The 22,509-nt window shown below is 41.3% G+C and overlaps 1 protein-coding gene across 7 annotated transcripts in view; it reads left to right on the plus strand.

The window, feature by feature from the left end:
- The first annotated feature begins 14,925 nt into the window (after nucleotides 1–14,925).
- B4GALT6 (beta-1,4-galactosyltransferase 6) overlaps nucleotides 14,926–22,509 on the plus strand; it is a 65,088-nt gene continuing 57,504 nt past the window's right edge. For 3 of the 7 annotated variants that reach the window (XM_028837747.2, XM_015121716.3, XM_028837748.2), the window contains exon 1: nucleotides 14,926–16,103. In XM_028837747.2, the coding sequence (XP_028693580.1) occupies nucleotides 16,086–16,103 (18 nt within the window). In that variant the 5' untranslated portion in view covers nucleotides 14,926–16,085. 7 annotated transcript variants of the gene reach the window in all.

A 22,509-nucleotide genomic window follows, 5' to 3' on the forward strand; every position in this document is an offset into this window, starting at 1 on the left:
TGTCTACATGACTTTCTTAGATTAAGAAGAATAAATTATATTTATTCTACTATTTTTTTCATTTCTTTAGCTTTGCTGAACAATTTTTAAAAACTTAATTCTTTGAATTAAAAACATGTATTGAGTTATAACATACATATAGTAAAGGACACACCTCGTATGTGTAGAGATTGATGATTCTTTATGCATGACCACCAGGATCACAGGAGATGCTTTCTTGCCCTCTCCCTGTTAGTACCCTGCCACAAATAATTCATAGATTAGTTTTGCCTGTCTTTGATCTTCATATAAACTTCCTTCTTTCCCACCATCTGATTTTGCTGGATTTAAAATAATTATTTTGTAATTTCCTCTTTATTTTCAAACACATTAGATCTCTATCACTTGACTAATCAGCTTCAAACAAATTTCTTTTCTTCCCTGTATGATAGATGGGGAAACAAATAAACTTACGTAACTACTGTCTATCTTCTCTTTGCTTCCTCCTCCCCATTTTAGTGAGTTATTACACATTATATACAATAACCTAAAATTGTTCAGTCTTTGTTCATTCTAAATTTCTATTGATTCAATGGTCACTGTTATTCCCTTCACCATTGTTTCTTCCTTTAGCACTTTGGGAGCCACAGTTCTCGTATAGCAGGGTTTTTTTTTTTTTTTTTTCAAGAAGAGACTCATGGGAAGTGTATTTCCTGATTTCTTTCATGTTTGAAAGTATCTGTCTAGGCTGGGCGTGGTGGCTTACGCCTGAAATCCCAGCACTTTGGGAGGCCGAGGCAGGCAGATCACCTGAGGTCAGGAATTTGACACCAGCCTAACTGACATGGTGAAACCCCATCTCTACTAAAGATACAAAAAATTAGCCAGGCATGGTGGTGCGCTCCTGTAATCCCAGCTACTTGGGAGGCTGAGGCAGGAGAATTGCTTGAACCCAGGAGGTGGAGGTTGCAGTGAGCCAAGATCATGCCATTGTACTCCAGCCTGGGCAACAGGGCAAGAAACTGTCTCAAAAAAAAAAAAAAAAAAAAAAAAAAGGAAATTATCTGTCTATTGTCTTTATTCTAAGCAACCATATGTGTGAGTATAAATTTATTACATGGTGTTTTCTTTCCCTGATGACTACTTCTGAAAATTATTTTAGAATTCAATGTCCCTATAGACAAGTCTGAGCCATTAAAGCCAGAAAAAAATTACTCTTTCTTTCTTTCTCTTTCCCTTTCTTTCTTTTTCTTTCTTTCTTTTCTCTCTCTCTCTCTCTCTCTGCAGTGGTACAATTTCAGCTCACTGCAGCCTCCACCTCCCTGGTTCAAGTGATTCTTGTGCCTCAGCCTCCCAAGTAGCTGGAACTACAGGTGTGCACCACCACACCTGGCTAATTTTTGTATTTTAGTAGAGACAGGGTTTCACCATGTTGGCCAGGCTGGTCTCAAATTCCTGACCTCAGGTGATCCACCCGCCTTGGCCTCCCAAAGTGTTGGGCTTTACAGGTGTGAGCCACCATGGCCAGCCTTACTTTTTCTTTTTAATGAGCTGACCTTTTTTTGCTTGGATGCCCTTAAGATGTTTCCTTTCTGCTATTTACTGAGTATACTGGTCAGTGGTGATCAAATCTATATTATTTTTTTCTTGGGACATGTTGTGTTCTTTTTCCCCCCTTTTTTTTTTCTTTTGAGACAGAGTCTTGCTTCGTTGCCCAGGCTGGAGTGCAGTGGCACAATCTCGGCTCATGGCAACCTCCAACCTCTGGGTTCAAGTGAGTCTCCTGTCTCAGCCTTCCTGTAGCTGGCATTACTGGTGCATGCCACCATGCCCGATTAATTGTTTTGTATTTTTACTACAGACAGGATTTCACCATGGTGTCCAGGCTGGTCCTGAACTGCTGACCTCAAGTGATCCGCCCACTCGGCCTCCAAAAGTGAAGTGCTGTGAGTACAGGTGTGAGCCACTGCAACTGGCCAATGTTGTGTTCTTTGAACCTGTTGATTTAAGATTTCAATTTCTTGTAAGATGGTAGACTGAGTATCTAAGAGGGAAGCCTCCTTTCCCTCTTAAAGACATTGTAAAGGTCAAAAACAAGAAGAGAAAAGTAAGGCAATAATTGAATTAAATATACAGCTGAGAATCTAACACAGAATGAAGCATATAGAGATGAAGAGATGGAAAATTCAAAGAGAAGGCAAAAGACAGGCAGAGAATGGGAAGATCCAACATATGCGAAATAGAATCCCTGAAGGAGCCTATAGAGAGAATGAGGGGAAAGCAATATTCAGAGGGCTAATGGCTGAGAACTTTCCAGACTTTAAGAAAGATATCATAACACTGAGTCTCTACCAGGATAAATGAAAATACATTATTGAGAAACAAGATATTGAAACCACAGAGCATCAGAAAAAAAATGTAATAGTGATAGAAAATTACCTACAAATGAATGATAATTAGACAAATAGCAGCCATAGATACCATAAGACAATTAAATAATATCTTCAAAGGTTGGGGAAAAAACCCATCAACCTACATTTCTATACCAAGCTTACAATGTAACAGTGAAAAGGAGGCTTAGCATGACTAAATCCATTTTGTTCCTAGTCCCCTCATTCATGCAATATTTTTAGGTTAACTGTTTTTGCTTTCTTCTGCACATAGGCCAAGCTAACTATGGGAGGAATTTAGTTTGTAGTTTGACTTTAAAGCAAGGATGATAATAGTTCCCCCTAAACTAACCCGAAGAGATAATGAGGGTGTACACACAAGTAACAATGTTATGTTAAGGACTTCTAGAAGCAAGGACAAAGGACAAAGTTTCTCAATCCATCCCTCCCACCTACCCCCGACCCTTGCTGCCACCCAGATGTCTGTGATCACTGGTCATCTCTGTACCTCAACCCCCTCCTGCTTCCCCCTTCCCCTAACATTCAAGAAGTCTGAAATGTCTATTAACTTATGATGGTTCTTTAGGACATTAGTCTGTCTGCCGTCTTCTCCATTTGCTGGCTCTCTCTCTCTCTCTCTTTTTTTTTTTCTGGGGGGAGACAGGGTCTCAGTCCATTGCCCAGGCTGGAATGCAGTGGCACAATCTCAGCCATCCTCTACCTACCAGGCTCAGGTGATCCTCCCACCTCAGCCTTCTGAGTAGTTGGGACTGCAAGTGTGCACCACTATGCCCAGCTAATTCTTGTATTTTTTAGTAGAGATGGGGTTTTGCCATGTTGCCCAGGCTGGTCTCTAACTCCTGGGGTCAAATGATCCACTTGCTTCAGCCTCCCAAAGTTTTGGGATTACAGGTGTAAGCCACCGTGCCCGGCCTAGCTGGCTCTCTTAAAGTCACTTGCTTTGCCACAACACTTTGTCTCTCTGTCATGCTGTGAGTGGTATGAGCTTGGACTCAACTACACAATCATTAGTAGTGAGGGCAAAATAAAGACAAAGTTCTGCATTAAATGACTCAGGGTTTAATATCCACAGACCTTTACTATTAGAACTATAAAGGCTATACTGCAGGAAGGAAGAAAATAAGCCCACATGAAGCAACAGATCTAAAAAGCCATGGTGAGAAGAGAAATGGGTAAAACCTCTTAGAAAAATCTACCTAAGTATTACTCCTAAAAGCAATAGCAACAATTTTTAAAAAAAGCAATTTGATGGTGTTTAAAGCAAAACGAAATGAAATAGTAGACATGGCATGTTATATGGAATGGAAACTATTTGGAGAGAAGCTAAATTGTTCTATATCTTTGGTTGAGAAACAGACACCAATAATTTTAGAACTACTTAAAAATAATAAAAATTAATACATTAAAAATTTGAAGATTATCAATAAAATAGTAGAATGTAGAAAAGTGAAGAGGAAGAAAAGGCAATGAAGTAAAACTTGATAAATCAAAGGCAAGACTTGATAGGAATAAAATAAGCCAAGAGAATCTAAATTGAATGGAGGGCCTCCTTCTTTTTAGTTTAATTGTATTTTTGAACTTTTTTCTATTGCATTTGTTTTCTTCTTCAGCAATGCCAAATATGCATATGATGGATCATGTTGCCTGTCTTCCATATTTATTTTTTCTCTATTATTTTACTTTGCTCAGTTATCTCAAGCCTGCTATTTCACATCGAGTTGTGTTTTCAGCAACATCTGTTATCTTTTTATGTCTGTTCTCCATGTGCCCATGATTTTTGTGATGATATTGTTCTTCTCTTTCATTTTTCTTCTTGAGCTCTGCCAGCTCATTTTGCATCAGCTTTCGTGAACCCTTCCAACTCTCTCTCCATGTTTCCCAGGGATTGTGTGTCTGTGTGTGTGTAAAATTCATTTGAAGTTTTAAAAAAATCAATTTCAATCTCATTCTTCATATAATCTTTCTGGCATTTGATTATCTATCTTTCATATGCCATATTCTTTTTCTTCCTCTTCTTTTTGTGTCCTGGCTCCTTCTTGGTTATTTCTGCTTTGAATGGAGTTATTCCTGGTCTATTTGGAGGTATGGGCTAAGGAGTGTACCTGAGGAGCAACTGGATTACAAGATGTTGCCTATGAAAGTTTTCTCACTGACATTTTGCCTTGTGGCATGATTCTAACCTGGTTGGAAGAAGTTGCACTATTTTTCCCATGAATCTCCATATTATATAGTTTTCTAGTGTGTTTACCTTTGCCTTAGCTTTCACAACTCTTCAGATTACAGAAATTGGCAGCTCAGGGCTGTGAGATGATCCAAGGTTTTGCCTCTAATTGCACATCAGTAGCTTGCTTCTTACAGAAACGTTGTGTCTATGCATTGCTGGTTGAAAACATCTTCCATTCCCGCATTGTCAAAAGAGGTCAGAGAGGTCCAGGCAGCCTAGATCTGGCCTCTCCTCCTACAGGAGGCAGTGGCTGCTTTGCCTCTGGGGGGGTTCCACTGCAAAGAATTCTGCTCTGTCCCAAGTGTACTGAGCAGGAATCCTCATGTGGCATTCTCCCTAACTGTGGGGATAATATTCCCAGGCTTTCTTCATATATTATTGTTCAGGATTTTAGGCATTTTCTGGCATCTTTGAATTTTTTTTTTTTTTCCAGGCAGGAGAAGTGGCAGAGCTATTTTTATTTCATTAAACTGGAAACCACCTTCTGCCAGTCCCTCCTTTAACAAGTTTTTCTCCTGCTACATGTGTAATACTTTTGTTCTAGCCTATTTTCTCTGTGGTAGTGGGAAATTTTTTTCTCAAAGATAGAAAAGTCACCCCTGTTTTATTTTAATGATTTGTACTTGATGGCATTAATATTCCTTCTCCATAGTATAGCATGATTCTTAAGAATTGTTATACAATGAAATCTAGGAGATTTTAATGTCATTTCATAAATGGGTCAGGAACTCAATCAAGAATGTTTAAAATTAAATATCTATGTATTGATCACTATGCAATTCATATTTCTAAAATTATTCTACCATTAACAGTTTAAAGACAAACAGGGTCTGGGATAACTCGTAAGTGAAATGCAGAGGGGTAAAATTTGAGTTGTTTTGTACTCTTGGTTTCACAGTTACACACATTATTTTGAAATTTCATGTTGGTAAAGTGATATTTCAGTTGAAAATTTTATATCATATAGCAAAAACAGGGAATATTTCTATTGAAAGAAGTTATTTTAAGACAACTTATATTAGGACTACAACCTAAGTCAATTATAACTCAGTAATAATTGCCAGTTGCTGCAAATATCCCTGTGAACAAAAGTCCTACAGGCACTTTTCATTCTTTATAGCAAAGGACTTTGATTGAAGTCATTCATGGCCTCTCCTTGGTACACTGGCTCTTGCAACTAACTGCAGAGTTTAGAGAGAGACTCTGAGTGATTGTTCTTTATCTAGTGCTCGGTTGTCCTGAAGAGGTTGGTGTGTTTGAAGATGTTCAGTTTTGCTTGGGGCACATCTGTGCCAAGGAAAGAAGTGTTGTGCTTAATGCAAGCAATAGTGTTTCCACCTACAAAGGCAAGTCTTGTTTGTATGTACTGATCTCTGGTTCAGACTCTAGAAGACTAGTCTGGAAGCTCTTCCTGTTTACAGCTTCCTGAAGGAAAGACTTCATTTACTTATAGAAAGATTAATCTTCTTTCTCAGGCATATTATTCATGCCTAGTCAGGTGAAGAATAGTGGAAACATAATTGGTCATGATTGTAAATATTGTTATGTTGAAGGGTATTTTCTCTTGCCATGGAGGCATGCTTACTGTCCTGCTTTTATCTATTGTAAGATAAGTGATTGTAATTCTCTAGCTTGGTTACTCTCCAACATTCATGGTTATATTTAGGAAGAATTCACATCTTTATAGTATTGAATGTCCTATCCTTTTCATTATTTATTTATGTATTTTATTTTTTTAAGACAGAGTCTCACTCTGTCACCCAGGCTGGAGTGCAATGGCACAATCTCAGCTCACTGTGACCTCTGCCTCCCGAGTTCAAGCAATTCTCTTGCCTCAGTCTCCCAAGTAGCTGGGATTACAGGTGTGTGCCATCACACCCGGCTAGCTTTTTCTTTTCTTTCTTTTTTTTTTTGAGACATGGTCTTACTCCGTCTCCCAGGTTGGAGTGGCACAGCCATGGCTCACTGCAACCTCGACCTCCCAGGCTCAAGTGACCCTTTCACCTCAGCCTCCTGCGTAGTTGGGACTACAGGTGTGTACTACCATGCCTGGTAATGTTTGCATTTTTAAAATAGAGACGGGGTCCCACTATATTGCCCAGGCTGGTCTTGACCTCCTGGGCTCAAGCAATCCTCCCGCCTCAGCCTTCCAAAGTGCTAAGATTACAAGCATAAGTCACTGTACTCAGCCAGCCCTTTTCATTTTCAAGCCTTCTTTTTTGTCTTCACTTTGTTATTTTCTTCATATTAGTTCTGTATATTTCCTTTTCAGTTTATTTATAGTATTATGTATATTTTGTTGCTACTGCACTTGAGATCTTTTGGCTATTATCATGTGATCTCATGTTTACATTTGTATAAAGTAAGTTATATTTTATTAATTTTATAATATAATTAGGTATATCTCCCATTTGCTGTTTGTCTTTATGATATTTTAAAAAGTAGAATATGCTATATGTGTAACAGGTATTTACATATTCACCTATGATATTCTGTTAATAGGACTTTTCTTCACGCACTGAGCGCCATCATATGGTCCACCAGTGATGTACTGGTGTACTTGTGTACTGGTGTATGCAAGCAATAAGCAAAGTCCAAACCATTGTGAGCTGAGTGGTTCCACAACGTGTGTTGTGTTCTCGTGTTCTCTATCTCAGCCTCTCCTTCCAGTTTTTGTCTTGAGTTCTAGTAAATCATTTTTATATGTATTGACTTCCAAAGCTATGGTACTAACAAGGGCAGAGAATCAGAAGGTAGCTGAGGACACACATTTTCTGCCAACTTGTGATGCTTTTAAGGAAATATTTGAGGAAGCAGAGAATAAAGAAAATTAGGAGATTGGTAGAAGTCTTTGACATTTTGAAGGACATTCTAAACATTGCTAAAACTGAGGATTAGGCAATCACTTAAGTACAATACCTATACCACATCTCCATAGAAACTACAGGACCCCATATAAGTAAGTTCAGTTAGAGCCCTAACATCTAGGAATGTATCCCCACACTAAACTGGGTAAGTGTGCACGTTTCTTGATTGACTCTCTTCTGTTAGTTCTAATGAGTTTCCTAGTGAACGCTATTTTTGGGGGTAACAGTATAAACTACAAATAACAATAATTTTTATAACTTTCTTTTCCTTACTTTTACCTCTTAATTTTCTCATCCACATGCATTAGCTAATTCTTACCAATCATGTCTTTTCTTGTTATTTGAATGGAGATAATCCTACATTAATCATGTTGATCCAACTTGTTTAAGATAGCTCTTTACAAAATAAGAACACATCCTCTTATTCCTATTTTATGAAGAGTTTTAATATTAGAAATTGTTTAATCATATCAAATGCTTCCTAGCCTCTATAAAAGACACTGTACGCCAAAAATGTATGAAAACTGCTCAATCCCATTAGCTCTTAGAAAGGTACAAATCAAAACCAAAATGAGACATCACTATGCTCTACCTGAAATGGTAATAGTAAAATCAGGTTGGCTACAGAAAGTACTGATAAGAATGCGAGCAACTTGAATTTTTAAATGCTGCTGGCAGGAGCATAAATTGGTAAAACCAGTTTGGGAAAGTGTTTGCCAGCATCTCTTAAATCTGAGTAGACACACATCATAAAACCTGCAATTTTGACTACTAAGTATATAATCAACAGAAATGCATGCACATGTGCGTATATTTATGCTAGTTCAATTTATTATTGACTCAAATTGAAAAGCAATGTTCATTAACAAGTAATATGATAATAGATATTTATATAATCACTCTAAAAAAGAAAAGATACTGTATTTTTTTCTTTGACTTCATATGTCGAATTATGTCAATAACTTGCTTAATGTTGCCAGGTGCTTCCATTTCTAGCTGTTTCATATTGGTCATGGCAAATTGGTATTATTACTTTGCAGACTGAAAAGGTTGGTTTCTTTCTCTCTTTTGAATAGCTCTGATATATCTAAACTTATTATTATTTTTTTACAGTAACTTAAATCATTCCTGTGACCATAAACTTGTGGATTTTAGCTTAAGAGAGGACCTTGCTATTCCAGAATTCCTGTTTCAGACACAGAAACACTGAAATCCTTTATCAAATTTACCTGAATCCTATTTCTTAATTCAATATTAACCCATTAAAGCTTAGAAACTATTTTCCCTCCAGAACGATTCAGTCACTAAAACAACAGACCGAGAAAATTTTATGAGCCTTATGACATTAAATATGATAATAAATGAATAGAAAATAGTCTAGAAATATTCTTCATTAAAAGTTATACTCTGTATCATAATTACACTGCTTGAATTGCTTCTCTTGGTCACAGGTATAAGATTCTTGATATGATAAAAGGACACTTTCATAGCAAACTACCTTTCATCTATATATTTTATCTTTTGCTTTTGTGAGTCATTCACCTATGAAGATGGCTCTTTTGATAATATGCTCTGGATGAGTTAAGGTGAACTAACTTGTATTCCATTACACAAAACCCGATATATATATATATATATACACACACATATATATAATTTTGTGAGAGGTTAAGACTATGTTAATCCACTCATTCAATAATTACTTATTGCCCTGTTTTTGTGCTAGGTTCTAGGATAGTAACATATATCACCAAAATAGAATCATGTTCAGAAAATGACTTTTTAAAAAATTTTACTTTAAGTTCTGGGATACATGTGCAGAACATGCAGGTTTGTTACACAGATATACATGTGCCATGCTGGTTTGCTGTACCTGTCAACCTGTCATCTAGGTTTTAAGCCCCACATGCATTAGGTATTTGTCCTAATGCTCTCTCTTCCCTTGCCCCCGACCCCACCGACAGGTTCTGGTGTGTGATGTTCCCCTCCCTATGTTCTCATTGTTCACCTCTCTCTTTGAGTGAGAACATGCGGTGTTGGTTTTCTGTTCCTGTGTTAGTTTGCTGAGAATGATGGCTTCCAGCTTCATCTATGACCCTGAAAAGGACATGAGCTCATTCTTTTTTATGGCTACATAGTAAGAAAAAGACTTTTAAAAGCATTAAATGACTGGGGACTGGGCGTGGTGGCTCACACCTGTAATCCCAGCGCTTTAGGAGGTCAAGGCAGGCGGGTCACCTGAGGTCAGGAGTTTGAGACCAGCCTGACCAACATGGTGAAACCCTGTCTCTACTAAAAATACAAAAATTAACTGGGCATGGTGGTGGGCGCCTGTAATCCCAGCTACTCGAGAGGCTGAAGCAGGAGGATTGCTTGAACTCACGAGGCGGAGGTTAGAGTGAGCCAAGATCGTGCCATTGTACTCCAGCCTGGGCGACAAGAGTGAAATTCTGTCTCACAAACAAAACAAAACAACACAACAACAACAAAATATTAAATGACTGCAGGGGTTGGGCATGGTGGCTTATGCCTGTAATCCCTATACTTTGGGAGGCTGAGGCAGGCGGATCACCTGAAGTCGGGAGTTTGAGAGCAACTTGGCCAACATGGTGAATACCCATCTCTACTAAAAATAAAAAATTTGACAGGCATGGTGGTGGGCACCTGTAATCCCAGCTACTCAGGAGACTGAGGCTGGAGAATCGCTTGAACCCAGAAGGCATAGGTTGCAGTGTGCCAAGAGATCGAGCCACTGCACTCCACTTTTTATAAAAGCCACTTTTTATTGAGAAAGTCTATCTCAATAAAACAAACAAAAAACTCCCCAAACATTAAATGACTGAAGGTAGGCTATTTTGGCCATAATAAGTTAATTCTTTTGAACTGTGTCAAGTAATCGTTCTTTTATCCTTTTAAGAAAGATGCATGTGTCTACGAGAAAGCTATCTCTTGAGATTCTCAGGAGTAACACTGTGTAGAATTCAAGGAAGATCTAGTATTGCGGATACTGTTTTGTCTGTTCAGTAGCCAAGTTTACGAATTTTCTCTCTAGGGTTGAGTTGCCCAGCTGGTATGCACAATACCTAAGGTGCCCTGTGTGTCTGGGTTACATAGGTGCCAAGACTGATTTCCCTCAACCTTCAGGGGGCTGCCTGGGACCCAGACAGCTTAAACCTCAGGTTGGTGAAGGCAGCCTCTTTTTTTCTTGTTTTCTTGCTCCGTTGCCCAGGATGGAGTGCAGTGGTACGATCTTGGCTCACTGCAACCTTCGTCTCCTGGGTTCAAGCAATTCTCCTGCCTCAGACTCCCGAGTAGCTGGGACTACAGGCATGCGCCACCATGCCTGGCTAATTTTTTATATTTTTAGTAGAGATGGGGTTTCACCATATTGGCCAGGCTGGTCTTGAACTCCTGATCTTGCGATCCACCCGCCTTGGTCTCCCAAAGTGCTGGGATTACAGACATGAGCCATTGCGCCCGGCCTAGCCTCTTCTATTTACCCTGGTGAGTGCTTATGTATCATCCCTTACTATGGAAGTCAGTGGGCACCATGTTGTGTGACTGGACTCTTCAGTCTTCTATCTTTGCTTCTCCTTGTCTGCCTTCCCACCTTCCAACCTCATGGTTTTCTGAACAAATTCTCATTTCTGTTGGGCTGGCTTCTTTTTCCAGTCAGCCTAGGATTTGCTGGCCTTGAGTCCAGTCAGTGGCTACTGTTTGGCAGTTCAGATCCCCTGTAAGGCAAAACCAGCAATCTACTGAATAAACCTAGCATTAAGCTGAGAAAAATAATGAACAAAGCTAACACCATCCATTAATTTTCTCATTTTGACTTACCAACTGATGACAAGCAAGGACTAGATAGTGGGGCCTTCACTTTATGTACCAGTTTTTTCCCTATCAGTGTACCATGTAGTAGTATACTTTATATAGTTTCTTGGCAGAGAGGTCTAAGGCAAAATTGGTAAAGAAAGTTTGAAATATGGATTATGTATATTTATTTCTAAAAAATGAAAAAAAAATACATGAAGAAAACACTTACCCTGATAGGCAAAATAATCTGTGTGAAGATGAGAGCTGGTGTGGTTTGTAGTAAGGGCAATGAACTAGGCTGATAACATCTGGGCTTTTTTCCCAGCTCTGCTACCTTTATACTATGTGACCTCAGGCCCGGTATTTTACCTCCCTAGCTTTGGTTTCCCCATCTCAAAAGGACATAATAATACTTGCCATACCAACCCCAAAGGGATGTTGTGAAAACGATATCAAAGTGGTTGGAATGCTTGAAAATGCTAGGACATTCGTATGATGTCAAAGAATGATCTTGGATCCAAGATCAAAGAGTTCAGGCACTTTGAGATTAGTAAGAAATTTGGGTCAAATGCTGAAGTAGGGCTGCTACCACTACAGCAGTTTTCTTTCAAAATTTTAACTACAATACAGAATTATCATAGAGTTATATATTATTTCACATAAATAGAATTATTAAAATTTGGCTTTAAAGTGATCATATTTGTTCTGAAATGGAAATCTTATTTAAAATTTATTTTATATAACCTAAATAAGATACAAGGACCAATATCATTTTTCTCACCAGAGATCTGACCATATTCACAATGCAAATTTGTATTTATGAGAAGTATCTGTACCACAACATTTTGGAATTACATATGTATATATACATATATATACTCAATTATACGTATATAAATATTCCATTTGATGAATCATGCCAATGTCTTTTATATGATCTACAATTAAATACAAATTCAATTGTCTAAGCATAATTCATCAACCTAATAATTTTCTTTAGCTGAGTCTCAGATGCTGAGACCATGCATTTAAACAGATATAATTACTATCTTTAATCAGTGATTGTAACATGAAGATCTGAATCTTTAGCTACCGTAAAAGTGAGATTCTATATGCTATTTCCTTTCATTTCTTTCCCCAATTCACTGAAAAAAATTAGATATTTTTATTTTACCATGCTCACGAGCAAATTCAAAACACAGTGTATATTGTTCATCCTCACTCAGATAGCACAGACCAAGTAAAATGTCATCCATCTCATTAATAAGTACATTTTTCTTTTTTTTGTTTTAATTGTAAACTCTGCATATACTTATTAATACAACTAGAAAACCATTAATTATGACTTAATTTATTCCATTTGATACCCAAATATTTAAGAGCATGGTGTCCCTAGTGGACAGAAAATAATAAAAGGAATACTTGGTGGTAAAAAACTTAGAACAAAGCCATTAAAAAATATTTATTTCTGTCTTACTGTTGTAAGTTATATCTTACTATTATAGGATTAAGATCTTTTTAATGGCATTGAAAGATAGACTTTTAGATTTCTGCAAGGTCATTCCTCTGTTATGGGGCTTATTTGGCTCCTGAGGAAATATCAGTTGATATTGTGGGTTTGGAAAGGCTCAGTTAGCATTTCTTGGGCACTCAGTATTTAATCTATCTCTGTTTTAAACATGAGCTGAGACCCTGAGGCATCCCTCAGACTATTAGAGACAGACTTAACGGGTGACCCACTAGGAAATTTGGTGTTTAAACAGAAAGAGATAACCATCATTTGTTACTGTGGACAGAGAGTGACTGAGAGATTTCTAAAAATATATTTTACATATACTCAAATACTACTTACCATGTACCAGCCTCTCCCATGCTCTTTACAGGCATTGATTCATTTAATTTAATCCTCACAACAATGACTGCACGGACTAGGTTTGTTTTCTGGTACAACAGATAAAAGTCTACTCCTGGGGAGAGATAATCAGTCTTAACAAGTACCGTGGGGGACACTTGCCAAGAGATAGGGTTAAAATTAGGAGAGATACCGATGGCAGTCATCTATGCCAGCTAGGTTCATCTGTACAGTCTTCAGATTTCTTAAAGATGAATCATCAAATTCTACCATGTTACTACTTCTCTCTTAGTTTTATCGTAACCTTTCCTTTGAATAAGCCAACCTTGCCTGAGAAGAATGGTCTACTACTAGGTCAGCAAAGGTATGTAACTCTCTTTTGACTAGTGGTATGGTGGTATTTGCTTTGTACTCAACCAGTCGAACTGATGCAAATAAAGAGAAATGAAAAGTCAATGGGATTGGAGAGGGGAATACCACAATTTTTGCTTCCTCAGCATTCATGACTTCTTTTGCTTGCATAGGTTTTCTTTATTTTACAAGTGAGTTTCCTTTTAATGTTGTTCCACTTTGCATTTCAAATTTCCCTTAAGCAACTAAAAACGTTACAATATAGTGTCATTACCTTTCACATTAAATATCAAATTAGCCAAAGAAGTTGAGTTGTGAGTACTCCAACAAGCAAAATATTAAAGAATGAATTTCAACTTGCTGATTCCACCTAGTGAACTAACGGGATATAAGGGAACCTCTTACTTTCCAGACACCATGCTTAGCATTATGCACAGTTACCCATTTAATCTCACAGCCTTGCAAGGGGGTATTATATCCACTGTTTGAGGGTGGAGAAAACAGGCTCACACAAAGTAGTAGCTTCCAGGGGTCTCACAGTTAATACTAATGAAAGGCTTGGGCTTATAAATTAGGTGTTTCAGGTTCCACATTGCACAGCACTATCTCAGAGACTAGGGCATGGGCATCGTGATAAAAACGTACCAAATTTATTGGTTATCAACGACAGTTCCATTTGCAAATACTGAGCAAATAATGGCAGTAGGGCATCCCGCCATTTCCTGCATGATTAGTTGAAAAAGAAACACCTGCGCACACATATTTGAACAATGTGATATGGCTAAGGACCTGGACAAAGTCAGCTAGCAGGAAGAAGCATTTGAACAAAGGGTAGACCACGGCCTAGGACGTGGATGAAGACACCCGTCCCTTTGCCTCCTGAAGCAAGATGGGGCTGAGGCGCTCAAGGGCCTATTGGCTTCCCAGAAGCCTTTTCAGCCCCGCCTGAATACAGCAAGGTCGATCCAGGGTTCACCTTCAGCGGTGAAGGCAAGTCCTGGTATAAGGGACGCACATAGGTCCGCGCCACATCCTGACACAGTTTCTACAAGAAGGGGGGGATGGGAGGGGGGATTCGTTAATCCAGGTCAGAAATACACCTTGTTCCTCGAGGGAGGATTTTGGAAGGAAATTCCACCCGCGAGGTCCCCTTTTGGAGATGCCCTTTTCCTTTCAGGTACAACATCCTTCATTATGTACCCCCAGGGTAGAATGTATCCGGGGCTCGCAACGCGACCCTTAGTCCCCAGCAGTGCGGCCACCGCCGGGTCCCCGAGCGGGCGGGAGCAGCGGTGACGCAGGAGGCGGCGGGGCCCCGGTGCGGCCGGCGCGAGGAGGGGGCTGCTCGGCGCGGACCTATCAGGACGCGCGGTGTTTCGAGCGCGGGGAGGGCGGCGGCCTCCAGGTTTCCTCGGGGCCCGGCGCAGCGCCGCCTGCCGAGTTCCGAACGAGCGCGCGGAGCCCGCGGGGGTCTCCGGGCGCGCCCGCCGGTCCCGGTTTTCCTCCGCGGCTCCCCCGCCCTTTCACGTCCGCCTCTTTCTCCAACCAGACGCGGCTCCGACGGCGCTCGGCCTCCTGCTCTTCGGGCTCCCCGGCTCAGCCCGCAGCGCCCGTCGCCCGGTCGCTCTTCGCCTGGTGTCCGCGGGCCCGGCGGGGGCGCCTCACCCCCGGCGCGCGGCGGTAATGCCGCTGCCGCCCTTGCGGCCAGGCAGGCAGCTGGCGGCGGCCGGAGTCGGAGCGCGTTCGTCGCTGGCCGGGACGCCGCCCTGGCCTGTGCTCAGCTCCCGCGGCGGCCGCGGGGCGCCGGGGCCCGGCGCGGCATGAGGAGGAGGCTCGGTGCAGGCGAGCGCCCAGCTCCTCGGCCCCCAGGGCCCCCGCGGGCCCCCGCGCGTCGCGCGCGCTGGTCGCGGCCCCGGCGCCCACGCTAGCCCCGCGCAGGCACGAGACGCCGCAGCCTGGAGCAGAAGGCGGAGCAGGAGGCGGCGCAGGCCTGCCGAGCGGACGCGGGCGGCACGGACCCTGAGCGCGGAGCTTCGCGGCAGGACTCCGCCGGGCGCGGGTAGCGGTGCCGGGCGTGCTGCAGTTCGCTGCCCCTCTCCGCAGGGGCGCCGCCGCGCGCAGCCTGCGCCTCTCCCCACCTGCAGCTCCTCCTCCCGCCGCTGCCAGGCGGAGAAAACGCGCCTCCTTGCCCTTCCCCGGCCTCCTTGGGTCCTGCCGTCCCCAGGCCCCCAGCTCCCGTCCCCTCTCCCTCCTCCACCTCTTCCCCCTCGGCCTCCGCGCCTCCCTTCCCCCGACTCTCTGGCCCCCCATTCATTCCGTCCGTTCCCTCCCATTTCCTCCTTTCCGCTCGGGCCCTCTCCCCAGAGCCTCCCCGCGCGGATCCCGCTGCAGTCTCGGGGTTCTCAGCACATTTATGGAAGTTTAGGGCCTGGACAGTGGCCCCGAGTCCGGCGTGAGAGCGCAGCCTGGGCTGCTGGCCGGGAAGAGGAAGATGTCTGTGCTCAGGCGGATGATGCGGGTTTCCAATCGCTCCCTCCTCGCCTTCATCTTCTTCTTCTCCCTCTCTTCGTCCTGTCTGTACTTCATCTATGTGGCCCCGGGCATCGGTAAGCACCGAGACACACCCTCGCTTCCCCTGGTCACACCACAGCCAGCGCAGGCTGTTAAGGATGTTACTTCTGGGGTTTGGAAGCTGTTTAAACAGGGGCCCGCAGAAAAGCGTTTTGTTTTAAATATTATTTCAGAAGCGTCAAACTGCTTCAGGGCATGGCTTTGGTATGTGTTTTGTTAATTCATGCCTTTCGTTGATGCCTGTTTGTTAATAAAGTAGAAGATTGCATTAAATAGACATAGCAGAATTAGTGTGATGGCCCGGGATGCCCTAGTCGCTTTCTTGAGTGTTCATGACAGCTTTATCCATTTAATGTTAAGTCTTTAAGCCTAAACTCAGTGCTTAATCATAGTTTTATTCAAACACTCTCGGGTATAAGAACTGGTTGTAAAAATATGGAGGAGCCAACAGCAGGGAATGTGATTGAGTCCAACGATGTGTGTATTCTAGGGTCCTAGGTCGCTTTTTTAGAATGGGGTCAGTGGACATTTGTGCCATACTTGGGGAATTTTAAGGCGATGAGTTGTCTGTAAAAACAATGCTCCTTTATTTTAGTCTGCTTGAGTCGAATTTTCAAGGGTAGGTTGCCTTTGCTACCTGTTAGGATGACTTCTGAGAAAATAGTGATTAAAATAACCATTATCTAAGGGAACTTGTAGTTTAAAATGTTAACCTGTTTATAATTTTTTGGCCTTTGGTGCAAAATACACTTTTGTAAAACTACTTGAATTAACTGTATTACATATCCTAATTCCTTGTCCCCCTTTTGTTGAAAAGGAGCCAATGCGGCGTTAATTATAGTGAATGAAAAATAGGAACTTCACATGCATATTAAAATAGGTCATATTTCCAAAACTTTTCTGAGTTTCTCCTGGCTATTATGTATTTAATGTTCAATTACTTAGTAACAGTGACCATCTCCTCTCATTTCTCCTTACACACTATGGTCGTTTGAGCCAGTGCTGTTTGTTCGGAGTTATCTAAAAATAAAATGCCCCTTACAGAGTGAAAACACCTGCAGAATTTTGAGACGGAATGATCAGGGTATTGTCTTGACTGTAGTAGATTATTGTAATGAATTGCAGCCGGGAAGGAAGATGGAAACCTCACCCAGACTGCTTCATTTCTTAAAATTACTATGAGACTTTTCCTTTAATACATTTTTGGATTCAGTGAGATGTATAAACTCAGATGATGATGTTTGAGAAGAAGTGGATTGTGAAATGATGTATCCCAAAATAGAAGTTTTAGGGTAAAGTTTGAAGAATATTTTAACATTATTGCAGTTTTCCTTTAGGCCAGAAAAAAAACAAAAAAACCTCACAAAAACCTACCCCTTGAAGCCTATAGTACAAATGACAGTGGTAGCTTAGTGGATTTGATATTATCTAGATATTCAACAAGGGCTTGCTTTATTTTTTGCCCTTTTGGAGTCTTATAAATTAACTCTTCATTCTATAGCAATTTTTACTTTCTCATGTAACTCTTCAAAAGTTCAGACATCTTTGGGGTATGTTATTTTACTAGGGATTTAACTTTGAAAGATTTTGGAGAAAAAGTTTTTTTCACACTTACATAACAATTTTCCCACTTTCTTAGTATTATGAGTAACATGTTAGTTATATTACTCAAAAAGCTAACCAAAGGAAATCAGAATTCTAGTCATCCCTTTTTTTTAAAGTTAGTGCATCAGCATATTATTTGTAGGTTCTTAATTTGTGTGAAATACTAATAAATTTTTCTTATTTGAATGCTTAATGTTTGCCATGGAACGGTCACTGATATAATGTAAAAATTTTGGCAAATGTCTTGTAGGCAATTAGATTGACATGGCTTAATCTACTCTGTTTTTGTAGGTCTTATAAATGATAGTAAGTTATTAAAACCAGTTAGAAGAGTGTAAACCAAAAACTTATAAAATGCTGTGAACTTGTCCAGCTGAATCTGTTTCCAAAACCCTGTACCATTTAGCCAAAAGAAGCCTCCTTTTTAATCTTTTGTATCTTTAAGTATTGGGAAGCAGTTTTCCAAAATTCAAATTTTTGCTTGAAAGTTTGAATTTTATCATTGGTAACAAATACTGTCAGTTTTTCTTGAAGTGTCCGGCTCACTTTGCTCATTTTCGAGAAAATGTAGGTCAGATACACAAGTTTAAATAACCATAGTTTTTCAGTTGTTCTTTCAAGGAAAAATGATGTTCCATGAAACATGTGGCTTGTTGAATTCATACTGCAGCAATCAATCAATTGCACAAGTGCTTCAGATTTCTTATTTATGAGACATATCCAGAAGTAATTAGGTTCTTATAACTAGTTTTTATTCGATGTATGTAGATTTTTCTTGAAATAATAACTTCAAGAAAACAATTCATATTTTAGCCTGAATTACATCTTGGGGCAAAATGTGTTTATGACTAAAATATGTGTTGTATGAGTACTTTTTATGTGCTCTAAATAAATGTTTCAAATCTCCTCTGTTAAGAAATTACTATTAATCCTACCATATCAACCTGTTTGGTAGACTTTAATTCTATTTCCCTACTTCTTTTCTGTCCTGAGCCCTGTGTCCCAGGTAGATCTTCTGTCATTTTAGTTCCTCCTCTTTGCCATTGTGAGCAGATACATCACAGTTGTAAACAGCATAATCTGTTTAGTTTCCAGTGTTTTCAGATGTTCCTCAGCATTTCTGGACTATTTGGGTTGTCAACTGCAGTGAGTTCCGTGGAACTCAAAGCTCATTATTTTCAAGGAAACATTTTTCTTGAAGTGTCTAATGCATACAGGAAACACAGGGATTGTCTTTACATTATAAACCTTACTACTCAGGGAAACTGGATGGCAGACACCTGCCCCATCACCACACCATAGGAAGTCCATGGACAAATTGCTCCAGTCCACCCAGTAGAGGCCAGAGCCATAAATTATTTCTTACTCTTTGTCTACCTTTGTGCATGACTGCAAAGATGAGTGCAGTTTCTCTCCAAGGTTTTGACTTGGCTGGATTGAGAATAGAATTGCATTTAATAGGAAACCTTTATTAATATAACTTCCAATATAACATAGTCATTTTCTTGCTGTCATATCAAAGATGAGCTGACTTGTAAGTTCATTCAACAATGAGTGGTGCACCCAAGAGAGGCTGGACATTGTTTGAGGTATGGAAGATAGATGACTAAGACTTAGTTTCTTCCCTGAAGTACAATGGGATGAGCCCCATAAAACGGCTGTAGTAAATCGTTGGAAGGCATGTCGTGGGGAGTGAGGGCTGGTTAAGGATTTCCAGAGGAGAAAGTGGTTGAAATGGAATGGATATGATTTATCTGGACTGAGCAAAGGGATCCTAGTCAGAGGGAACAGCATGAGCAAAGCTTCTAGAAGATGGGAGTAGCTCCATCCAGCTACTGCTTAGGGCTTGGAGTGGCACATGGGCCGGGTTATGAAAGGTCTCTAGGGCTCCAGTGCCCAGCCCTGGTGTTCAGATGCATGAGGTGTTTAAAATTCCTGGCAGAGAGAGACTGGTCTTTGTTCATACAACTTTATCAAAGCTGTCTGTGATTACAAAAACATTGATAGTGCCTGTAATCAGTGGGGCAATATAATGGGAGGAGATTACATAACTTCCCTGGGACTGGGAATTTCACTGTCCATTTGACTCACCAGAAGCCCTGACCTTTCCTGGACACACTGATGGGCTGTTTTGCTCTCTGGGTAGAGGTGAAATCTGGTGGGGCCACTTTGGTCTGACTTCTCTGGACCCTTAGAGGAATTATCTGGCTGAGTACTTTGTTATTTGGGCCTCCCTGGGGTGTGTGCCCTGCTGGGAATGGTGGAGGTGATGGGGACGGGCAGTCAAAGTGTGGGGTCTGTGTGCAAGCATGTGTGTTGTTGGGGAGGTATCTTAGGTCCTTTGCTCAGAGTCCCTCTGGCATTTTGGCTGGGGTTCTTCCTGGGCTAGCACAGAAGGTAGCTAGTTACCCTGCAGCTTTGTTATAGCCCTTTAGCCTCCTGGCCCTGGCAAGTGGGCCTGGCTGTGTTCTTTGGAGCTGTTATAGTCTGCTTTGTTTCAAAGGTCTTTCAGTTTTATTCACCCAGTGCTCTGATCTGCATGACCCATTTCAGGAGTTCAGATTTGGGCCAGGGTACTGGGCATGTCTTTTCTCTGGGCCTCCCTTACTGGCCACATATCCCATGCTTTTTTTGTCTTGTGAGTAGCAGGAAATGTCACAAGTTTTGAAAACGATGCAGTCCATTGTTTTAGAGTGACCCTTCTAGCATGAAGGTGGGTTATAGGGGGAAATGGACGATAGAAGATTAGAACCATTGAGGTTGGTAGTTCATCAGGGCAGAATTGAATGGATGGGAGTAGTGGGTTTGAAGAAACAGGAACAGGTTTAAGATGAGGCTTGGATTCTAGCTTAGACATTCAGGTAGCTATTAGTAGGGAGTATAGAAAGGCACGTCTTTGGGGGGCTATTTTGGTTTTAGAGAAATGGAGTTGGGATCCCTGTGTGATATCCAGGAGGAATTAGTAGGTAGGCAGATGGAAGTAAGGGCTTGCAGCCCAGGTGAGAGATTTGGTTGTCCTCCTCATGTAGGTGAATGGTATTTATCTATTTATCCTCCAACACGCCTGAGTAATAAAACTCACTTCTGCAACTGGAAGTGACTCACTGTGTTACTTCCTCTGGAACATGGAATCACAGGGGTTAAATTGGAATACAGAGGAAGACCAAGTATAGTTTCAGAGTATCCGATGAGATTTGCTACCCTCCTTCTCACTCCCTGGCTTTGTTACAAGAGTCAGTGGGTCCACTTCACACTCAAGAGATGAGTTGGCCTTCTTAGAGATTGTTTGCACAGTCAGATTGCCATTCCTGAGTAGCATATGTAACTCAGCTATATCTCTTTAGTGTAAATTAATCCAAATCTCATGGCCTTGTGGGAAATTAGGCAATATTGAACGGAAACTTGATTCATTGAAATCTGGCAATGCTAACTGCTATTTTCCACCTTAGCCTTTCTTTTACAAATACATTTGGTAGGTCTGTTAAACAATGTGGCAGAGTAAGGCAGTGATGGGTTTTTTTTCTGCAGCAGTGCTTATCATTACTGCCTTTAATGTTTATTAGAGATAAAAATAGCCATGTCTGTGATTACTTTTAGAAGAGAAACTTCTAACCTAGGTTTGTAGTGTCTGTATGTAATAGGTATTCCAAACACTATGTGTAATTTGCTTGGGAATAGAATGCATTTTCCTTTTGAGGCAGTGTGGTACACAGTAGTTAATTTGCTAACCCATCCTGTGGAAAGCCTGTTTCTCACAGGTTCTCCTGCAGGGCTTCTCAGAGCACTTGTTCTTCTGGGCCTCATCTCTGATGGTTGTAGCTGTGGCATTTCCTCTCACCCTCAGAGCCCTTGTGTTTGCCCCTCTCTCCAAGATCCCAAGGCCAGGGGAAACTTGGGCACAGAAGCATTGGTTTCTGGAGCCAGAGCTATGGGCAGAGCAGCCCCAGGAGTAAAATCCCAAAGATAGCCCACCGCCTTGTCCATATTTGGAGATCCACGTCTTCCCTGCCACACCCCTGACCCCTTGCCAGTAGGGCTAGCCTTGTTTGTGAAATGAGAGAAGAAGGACAGACTCTGGAAGATGGCCACTTGCCTAAAGTGTCACACATCATTGTTGGAAGAGCTGAAGTGTACACCTTAGGATTCCTGACTCATTCTACTGTGCCCTAGTTGAAGGAACTAATCATTTTTGTCCTGGAAAATGGAAGATTTTGGGGAAATACAAGCTCTTTCTTCTTCAGTTTGAAGGAATACTGCATAGACAAGCGATGAAATTTTTTGGATAGCCTAAGTTAGTATTGAGGGTAATTACAATGAGGCAGAGTTGAGGCTTATTGAAAAGAGAGAGAGGAAAAAAAAGACCAACCTTCTAACCGACCTGCAATCAGTGAAATAAGTGGCCTTATGAGTGCTCCTTTCCTTACACATTATCAGGTGAGGGTAGATGACCGCCTCTTAAGGCTGTGATTACTCTGGAGAGGGTGCTTTGTTTGGGAGACTGTACAGACCTCTAGGATTCCCTTAAACACTGGTGCTCAGTGCTGTGTTTATACTGTGTGCTTAGACTCTGCAGCACCCTGGCTTACCCTGCAAAAGGGCAGACCTGCTCCTCCACCTGTCTCCCACCCACATTGTCTTTTGTGACTCCTTTTCCCTTTCAAGCCTGCCTTTCATGTTTGTCTTAGGTAGAAATGTGGAGGTGGGAGGGGAGGCTGAGGTGAGACGTGTGGGAGGAGTGATTTTTCTAGAGCTTGGGTTTCCTAGCTCGCCCTTGGGAGTTCCTCAGGCCTGTGTGTTTGCAACATTCTTTTTCTAGTCCATTTTCTTGGCCGCCTT

This window comes from Macaca mulatta, chromosome 18 (genome assembly GCF_049350105.2).
Source record: "Macaca mulatta isolate MMU2019108-1 chromosome 18, T2T-MMU8v2.0, whole genome shotgun sequence".
In the NCBI taxonomy this organism is placed as follows: domain Eukaryota; kingdom Metazoa; phylum Chordata; class Mammalia; order Primates; family Cercopithecidae; genus Macaca; species Macaca mulatta.